The 9,584-nt window shown below is 43.6% G+C and overlaps 1 protein-coding gene across 8 annotated transcripts in view; it reads left to right on the top strand.

The window, feature by feature from the left end:
* JCAD (junctional cadherin 5 associated) overlaps positions 1-5,657 on the top strand; it is a 90,422-nt gene extending 84,765 nt beyond the window's left edge. For all 8 annotated transcript variants that reach the window (XM_045005008.1, XM_045005009.1, XM_045005013.1 and 5 more), the window contains one exon: positions 1,260-5,657. In XM_045005008.1, coding sequence (XP_044860943.1) covers positions 1,260-1,294 — 35 coding nt within the window. In that variant the 3' untranslated portion in view covers positions 1,295-5,657. The remainder of the gene's footprint in view (positions 1-1,259) is intronic.
* Positions 5,658-9,584: the final 3,927 nt, after the last annotated feature.

The following is a 9,584-nucleotide window of genomic DNA, read 5'->3' on the forward strand; positions in this document are numbered from 1 at the left end:
AAAGTCCCCCCCGAGAAAGACAAAAGTTTTGGCGACAATGTCGCAGTGTAGCCAAGCCCTTACGTGATCAGAACCTGAGTAAGAACTTCAGTTTGAAACCGGCTGAAAATATAATAGACCAGCTTTTGTGTATTTTTAGCTAGAAAAATGGGTATAATCTGGTGATGATGCTATTTGTTTACTTGTTGCATTCACCAAAGTATAGGGCTGATTTTCTTTAATAATAATCACATCTTTTGTCTAGCACTCTGTCCACACAAAATAACTCTGAAAACCATGGCCTGGAGTTTTGCATGCTGGAGGAAGACAGCCTGGCCACAGTGATGTAACACAGCCTCTCTTTGCAGTACCAGTGTTTAACGCAAATACATTATTCCGCTGAGTACAGGAGACACTGAGTGCTGAAAAATGGAGACAGAACTGTATCCCCACCTTGTAAAGTGATCATATGGGTCTGGGTGGAGACACATTGCCGGGAGGTGTACGCTGCCCCTGCTTTGCTCTGCAGTATTAAGGTACGTCTGTGCCATAGCTCAGAGCGAGCCTCCCAGCTGGGACAGACAAACTCGCCCTAGCAGGCTAAAAATAGCAGTGTGGCTGTTGTGGCACAGGAGGAGGCTTGGGTCCACCCAAGCTCGAGGTCACCCTATCCCCTGGGTCCAAGTTCAGGTGGCCAGCCCAAGCCACCTCTGGTGCAGCAATGTTCATACCACTCTATGTAGTGAGCTAGTGTGAGCCCTGCAAGTGGAGTCTGTCCACCTGGGCTGGCAGGTTCGCTCCCAGCTGCAGTATAGACACACCCTTAGGGGCCAAGCCCTGGCCCCACTCAATTCAATGGCAAAATAGCAAAACTCCTTTTCTAGTTGATGGGTCTGATCCTGATCTCATCTACACAAGTTCTACACTGGTGTAGTCCATTGACTTCAGTGGAGTTACTCCCAAATCACACTAGTATAAGTGAGATCAGAATCAGGGCTAATGGGACAGGAATCAGGCTCTAGTCAAGAACTTGCGTCTCCAGGGCTCTCAGTCCGGCCCCAGCACTGAATTCTCCCACACAGTGTAAAAAAAGAATAATTGCAAGTTAATTATTCAATTTTTAAATTGACTTTTTGTAAAAGAATAGTGTGTTTGCGCGGGGTTTTCTGTACTTCTAAATTAAGAAAACAGTGTCTTATTTCTCTTGCCAGCTGCATGTACTAAACTTGAGTACATTTCAGAACCCATCACTCATGGTTTTCCTGTCTTGCATTTTTCAGATATGTACGATCCCTCCAGGGTTGAAAGGGTGTGAGCTGAACACAGATGAGAATCTAGAGACGTCTGCTCTCCTAAGAATGTTTTGCTGATTTTGCTCTGTGTTTTAACACTTGGAAATTGCCTCCATTTGTGGTGTTTATGATATTCTGATAAAGCCTTTACCACTGCCAGTAGGAAATTAGGTATTCACACATATCTGCTTTGCGGAGATCACAGAAAACTCTGACTCTTACTTGGATACCATCTGTTTTTTGTAGCATTAAGACTTAATGCCTACACTTGGCAAAGAGTTTTTATCTAAACGATGTTTAACAGTCTTCAGCTGGGATGGTAAACTCACTGTGGCTAGGCTTTGGAGCTTATTCTTCTGTGTGCATTGAAACACAGGAGATTAGTAAAATGCTTTTAAAGGAATGTGAATTTATAAGCTAAACTTCTGAATCTCTAAAGCCCAAACTCTGCATAAGTTGAGGAATCTCTGGCCATAAGACATGAGGGGTGTGTGTGTGTGTGTGTGTGTAGGGGAGGTGGGAGGGATGCTTTGGCATGAATGCAAGACAAGGCGAATGAATATTGATTTATTGTGAAATCAGTTTGGACTTCCACAGTTTGAATTAATTTTCATTAAATACTTATTTGCCACATGTAGAGAAAATAAAAGCAAATTCCCCAAACCTCCTAAAAGATCAAGACTTTTGTAGTACAGTGTACAGAACATGTAATTACAGTAGCTGGCAACTAAATGTTTTGAACCAATGCAAACAATACCACTGGCTGTTTTGCACTCAGTATTATCTATTTGTGTTTTGCTGTTTAGAAATTCTTTATATGACACAATAATTGCTGGTTTAAAATAGCCCATTTTAACAAAGTTAACTATATTTCTTGTTACAGAATACTGTCTATTTTTCTACGATGTAAACAATTAAGTGGCCAGTATAAAGAAGTATTATTATTATTATTATATTTTAAGAAGAATAATTCTTTTGACAGAAGACAGACCAAGGAGGAGTCACTTATATATCTTAATGCACATTCCATATGGCCTCATATCCAGTACTGCCACTTTCTTTTGTTGGGAAAAGAACAATCAGTATATATGTATGTGTGTGGAGTACAGGGTTAATTTCTACAATTTTCCACTCAACTGTTGGATTGTTCTTTTTGGAGCAACTCTTTGGAGAACACAGCTGAGAACCGTCCGTGCTGGTATTGCTGCCATAACATTCCACTGACTGTAATTACCAAAAAGTGGGGTTGGAGCCCTGTCTCGGTGTCTGTGAGCAGCTCTGATAAAGTACCTGGGTTTGTTTGTTAAACAGTTTTTATGCGGTGTGGTTTTGAATTAGGCTAGTGTATGAAAATAAATAAATCTGGGTCAAATTCATCCTTGGAGCCAGTGGGCATCACCGAAGGGGGTGGACAGATTTGGACTGCGTCTTTGTGACATTCAAATATATGGCTTTTTCAACAAAAATTAAAGAGGATATAAAAAGGCCTGTACATTCTGCTGTGTTTAATACTGAATTAACCTGCACAATGTTTCTGTGCTGTTAAAGCCTTTCTGTCCACTTCTGTGGGTTTTTTAAAGTGTTGTTGTTTGCTGACATTCTTTTGACAATTTATCCATGAATTTCAAGGGCTTTGTTACTGGCCATTCTTGTTTTGTAGAACCACCTTATCTTTTAAACATTTCAAATTCCTGAAATATAAATTTTTGGGTGGTCCGTGAGTTGGCAAAAACAGACCAAAAACACATACTGTGCTTTGGCAGCAAGACTTTCTTATCTGTAACACATGATTCGGTTACACAGGAACTTCATGGGATTTTTAAAAGTTTGTGACACATGCAAAGAAAATGTGATTGTATCACTGATTGAATAGAATCTTGCAGACTTTCTCCAGCTCAGCGTGTGAACAATCTGTATCCATAAGGCTTTCCCATCACCAAACTCCTTTCAAAATCTCGTCATGTTATTGCCAGTGCCAGTGCAATGACTCCACCTTCAGGAAGAAGGTGAGAGCCCCAAATCCCGAGACACTTTTCTCCTGTCAGGGGAAGAAGGGTAAGTAGTGAGCTTCCGCAGCTCCTTTCCAGGCTTCTCCCTATTGTTCACTCCCTTGCCAACCACAAACAATGGGGAGTCGGGCTGGTTCCTAGCCTATGGAGGGATGCAGTGGGCAGACCCTCTATTCCCACATGTTGTTCTGCGGAAGCCAGCAGGGTTGTCTGCAGGCCTCAGCACTCACTCGCACAGATCCATCCTTCTGCGGGACTGGGGTTCGTTTGCGGTTTACATTTTCCTTTAAAGAATCACTACTTTTCTAGCGCAGGTTCCAGACCTTGCCGAGGGGAGGAGTTGGGGACAGGAGCGTGTGGCCTTGATTTAGGAAAGTATGTGCTTAGACTCCAATTACTTCAAGGGGACCTATCTGGAAAAAAGTCTGTTAATGGCCAAAGAAATCTGGCAATTGAAATGCCCAGCCATGTACTTGCATGAGTGCTCACCCAGCCATTAAATTAACTCAGAACACCCTTTCTAGGAGTAACAAATACCGTCATTTAGCCTTCACAAGCTCAGGTCATTCAATGCAAAGATCAAGGTAGATTGTACCAGCGGGGTCGTCTGTGAGTCAGACATCCGTATCCTGTACAGGGCCACCAAGCTCCCTCAATTTAGATCCAGTGGGGAGACTTCCAAGTAGTGCAGAGTCATTAGAGGTAAGTACACTGCTTCATACGCTACAGCACCCAACCAACCTTGGGAAAAAAGTGATTGTTTAAAATTTACAAGTAATACAAATAATATGTCAAGTTTGTGCCTATCTGAAAATCTCCAGTCCGGCAGGCTTGTTTATATATAAATATCTCAATTTAGTAAAAAGGCTTTTGCTTCTTCAATGTGCTAAGTTGACAGTAATATATATGGTCAGTGTTCCACTGCCTTGGAAGCACATGCAGCCTGCTGACTGAGGGGTTTCTAGTGCTGGCACTTATGCTGGGAATAGAAATTTAATGTTTGCTGTGCTTCGCTTTCATTAGGAGTAGGACTGAACTCCTCCATACCAGGTGTAGGGGGAGAGGAGAAAGAGGGTGAGTGTGGAGGGCAGGAAGAAGGTAAAGTTATTTTGCATTACTAATTGTGAATAGTAGAAGATCCTTCAACTGTACACTGGCTGCTGCAGCTCAGATTCCGATCTCCCAGGTTAAGCTGGTATAACTGGAAACAGACTCTTTCCTTGATGGGACCCAAGAGGCAAGTGGAGGCATGAGCTAAACTGCAGCATAAGCTGGGTTTAATGGAATGGAGAGATTTGGTAGATTGTCTGTGGATCATGGTCCATAAACTGATTGTTTCTGCAACAGCCGGTTTCTTCTAGGTTGGGCTCAACTGCTCTCCATAATTTGGTTATATAGACACCAGGGCCATGATATAGCAGCCCTTATTAATTGGCATAAGCTTTACTCATGTGAGGAGCCCCACTGATTTAATTGAGATTACACTGAAGGGTGTGAGTTTACAGGCTCATGCCTGCAAACCCACAGACAATGGCTACATTGCTGAAGTCATTAGAACACTGTTAAGGAGGTTGAAATGCTAGAACATTATTTGCAATTTAATTCTCTTATTTCCAACTCACATGAAAATATTCACCAGAAGCCTCAGTGTGGGAGTAAATCAAAGCTGTTTATCCTAATGACTATTTAAAATAAATTGTTTGAAACATAGAAAAAGATGAATCCCGATGTCCCTATTAAACCCAAAATCCACAATGCTCACTACCACCCATCTGCCAACTGTTTGCATCCACCTCCCAGTGCTACAGAGCAGGGAGAGGGGGGAAAAGAACACAAAGTCTGAAGTGACCAACACAGAGCAGAGAAAAGAAATAAAAAAATGAAATTTCCCAGGAACATAAAGATTATACAATAAATGAGGAACATTCCACCCTAGACAGTAGAAAGCCTAGCTGTCCAACTCTCCACTGGTTGAAAAACTAACCAGAAACATCCCACAAGTAATTCCTAAACTGGGCAGAAAACAAGGAGATGTAAAATACAGACAGTATGCTTCAGTGTGCGTGTGTGGGTCTTTACGTAAAATGGGAAGTATTTCTAGAGAGCGCTTCAACATGTGGGTCATCTCCATTGCCAACAATAAGTCATTGCCATTGATCTCTGCTCTAAATAGGCCAAGAGGGGATTCAGAGGGATAAAGGGAGGAAACAGGGGTAAGCAACGACAATAATATTTGTATAATATCACAGGATGAATGTCTTTAAGGACTTCTTTGTATTTTTCTGCACAATGTAAACACTGTTTCCATGCTACCATGTAAGTCAGGTGGCGCTGTTGGCCAATAGACATTGTCCAAATAAAGGTTTTGCATGAACATGCTGATCTTTGCTTTTTTGTTCTTGGAAGGAATGGGGTGTGTCGGCTGATGTTTCCCTTCACCTGGAGATAGGTAGCGGGACTATGAAAACTTTAAAGCATCATGGTATTTGTCAGGGGAGTGTGGTAGCAGCCACTAAACTATGGTCATGTTATATCCTCATGGATTGAGAATTCACCTTGTAATTAAAGGGAGTGCCCTGAAAAATTACTTCCTGCACCACAAAGCTGGCCCACTTCTTGGGGGATGGCATTATAGCTTGTAACAGACTTTAAATTCACCTCACTGCCACCTTGGTTTTGTACCATCTATTTATTCTGTAGCTTTGGAATCTGTTCTCCCCATACGTGTGAATCTGGTGGTCCTTTACTGCCTAGGTCCTTTACTCCCTGGGGTAACTGGGAGTAAACTGCTGCCAGGTCAGAACAAGAGCATTTGACATCCAAATGCACGGCATGACACTCCAGTTGTCACTTTAATTTTGTCTCTCTCACTTTGTCTTCACTGCAAAAAAGATGTGTGTTTTTTACACTGAGAGCGCTAGTTATAGCCAAGAAATCCTAGCCTCAACTACCCACCCAGGTTAAAAACTGCAGTGCCTTGTCTCCAACAGGCTTTTACATCGAGAGAGCTCTCTTGTTAGAGCTCTTGATGTAAAAACACCTTTCTTTGCAATGAAGATATAGCGTAACTGGTGGCAGGAATGGCTGGGACATACAGGTCTTCTGTTTTTAGTGGCTCACCACATAGGTGCTGGAATTAGGGGTGCTGCTGCACCCCCAGGCTTGAAGTGGTTTCCATCATATACAAGGTTTACAGTTTGGTTCAATGACTCTCAGCATCCCCACTCTACAAATTGTTCCAGCAGCCCTGGCTCACCAATGTTCAGTTCTCTCTCACACACACACACACACACCCCTCCCTGTGGTCTGAAGTGCATTTTTCCTAGCTTTGCCCAGCCGAGGCAGGAATGTTTTCTCTAACAGCTGATGAAAAAAATAACCCTGATCTTTGTCCTAATCTATTCGGGCCTTTTTATACGCTGGTTACTGCTTCTAAGATGCACCACACTGTTGTGTGGCTTAAAGCTGCAGCCAGTGCTAGAGTGATGAGTAGAAAAACTACTCTGCAGTAGAAGCTACCAGGAGGAATTCTAGCTGGCTGGGTGTACTTTCTTCTAGCCCTAGCCTGCCTTGCTCTTTGTGGGGAAGCTAGCATCACTGGCTGTTGGCACCAGCCATGCACATTACCTTTGCTTCCCAGCCCCATGCAATGAGGAAAAGCTCTTTTTCCCTTTACACAACTTCACAGGGCAGCCTCCGTTTGGCACAGAGTCTGTCTGAGGGCATTTTAGACATTTAATATACAACCTTAGCAGATCCGCCTGAACTTGGAGAACTCCATACATTGAATCCTGAAGAAGCCAGCGCTATAACTATCTTATCAGTGATACAATGTCTCTTAAACATACCTGCGATGGAGAGGACACCCAACTGTGCAGGAGGCCCAGTCACAGAGAGCGGTAATTACAAAGCCACTAAAACTCTATTAGTCTGTTCAGCATTTTAATAACATTTTTTAGGGATATGCTGGGCTCTGAGTTGGAAGGGTTTGTAAAGTGGCCTGTGTTTCTTGCACTGAGAGTTCTGTGGACAGTATTTTACCCTGGTACTTTTGGTGTCTTGTCTAGTTTCTCCTGGTTCTAAGTTTAATGCTAAAGATTGATTGGCTCAGACAATGATAGAATTATAAGACTGGAAGGGACCTTGAGAGGTCATCTAGTCCACTCCTTTGCACTCAAGGCAGGACTAAGTATTATCTGGACCATCCCTGACAGTTGTTTGTCCAACCTGCTCTTAAAAATCCCCAATGATGGAGATTCCACCACCTCCCTAGGCAATTTATTCCAGTGCTTAACCACTCTGACAGGTTAGGTTAGGAAGTTTTTTCTAATGTCCAATCTAAACTGCCCTTGCTGCAATTTAAGCCCATTGCTTCTTGTCCTATCCTCAGACGTTAAGTAGAACAATTTTTCTCCCTCTTCTTTGTAACAACCTTTTATGTACTTGAAAACTGTTATCATGTCCCCTCTCAGTCTTCTCTTCTCTAGACTAAACAAACCCACATTTTTCAATCTTCCCTCATAGGTCACGTTTTCTAGACCTTTAATCATTTTTGTTGCTCTCCTCTGGACTTTCTCAAATTTATCCATCTCTTTCCTGAAATGTGGCACCCAGAACTGGACACAATACTCCAGTTGAGGCCTAATCAGTGCGGAGTAGAGCAGAAGAATTACTTCTTGTGTCTTGCTTACAAATACTCCTGCTAATATATCCCAGAGTGATGTTCACTTTTTCTGCAACAGCATTACACTGTTGACTCATATTTAGCTTTTGATCCACTATGACCCCCAGATCCCTTTCCACAGTACTATATGCTAGGCAGTCATTTCCCATTTTGTATGTGTGCAACTGATTGTTCCTTCCTAAGTGGAGTACTTTGCATTTGTCCTTATTGAATTTCATTCTATTTACTTCAGACCATTTCTCCAGTTTGTCCAGATCATTTTGAATTTTAATCCTATCCTCCAGAGCACTTGCAACCCCTCCCATCTTGGATACTGAGCCATTCACTCTCAGGTCATGGGTTTTACTCTACCTAGGTTAATGTCTGATTAACTGTCTTATGGTTGCTTGTTCCACCTGAAAGAAGCTGGTTATCTCAGCCCATTTCTTAGAGGACCAGAGGGATCCATGTTACTATTGGACACAGAATGACTAGACACAGTGGATATGTGCACACTAAATCTTACAGCCACTGCAGTAGTTACTGTGATGGTGCATGTCCACACTACCCTCGTCGGGTTGGTGGTGCGCATCTTCACCAGAGAGCAGTGTGGGGAGCTGAAAGCCCAGTCTCTGAGCTCTGCTGGCAGCTCCCTGCCAGGAGCCCAGCTGCCCCATAGGTTGCTGGAGGACTGCCCCGCCCCACTCCCCATTCCTAACTGGGAGCTGTAGGAAGCCACCTGGGCCTTCTTGCCTCCCCACTCCCTGCTGGGAGCACGGTCCAGCCACCTGGGCTTCTCACCACTGCTCCCAACTGGGAGTGGGATCCAGCCACCCAGCTCTCCAGGGAATGTAACAGCCAGTGTAAGTAACGGAGTGCCTACAAAGACACCATGTTGCCCTAAACACCAAAGTACACCCTGTGTCTCTGATGGAGGTGGAGTTATGATGTGGGTGTATTGGAGCACTTACATTGGTGGAAGCAAGGCTGTAGTGTGTACACTGACATCATTAGATCGTAGTAAGCTGCCTCACATCCGCCTAACTGTGTAGTGTAGACCAGGACAGTGACTGAACTTTCATCCTAAGAACTGAGTCTTCGAAGCAAAGGTGAGACCCCTAGCAGGGTGGTGTGGGGAAGTTTACGGTGCCTATGTGGGACGATTAGAGGATGGGAGTGCCCAGGGCTCTCCCTGCTTGGGCTCGTTCCTGAGCACCAAAAACCCTTTTAGAAGAGGCGAGTGCCAGGCTCAGCACTGAACACTGACTGGGCTGGTTCTTAGTTTGCCCTTGTGTTTGGTATCTGAGCTTATACAACAAACACATTCACAGCATCATTTCAGGTGCATGCTGAGTTCCAGAACGGCTAAGCGCCCATAGCTCCAGTCAGTCAGCACGAGATGTAGGGAATCAGCACATCTGAAAATCTGGCCCTAATTCAATAGGCCGTGAGAGTCCAAGAAATTCAGTACTAGGGTGATCAGATGTCCTGATTTTATAGCGACAGTCCTGATTTTTGGGGGCTTTGTCTTATATAAGTGCCTGTTACCCCCCACCCCCTGTCCTGATTTTTCACACTTGCTGTCTGGTCACCCTATTCAGTACAAAGCCCTGTACACACCTTTCCTCCTATTTCTGCCTT

This window comes from Mauremys mutica, chromosome 2 (genome assembly GCF_020497125.1).
Source record: "Mauremys mutica isolate MM-2020 ecotype Southern chromosome 2, ASM2049712v1, whole genome shotgun sequence".
Lineage (NCBI taxonomy): Eukaryota > Metazoa > Chordata > Testudines > Geoemydidae > Mauremys > Mauremys mutica.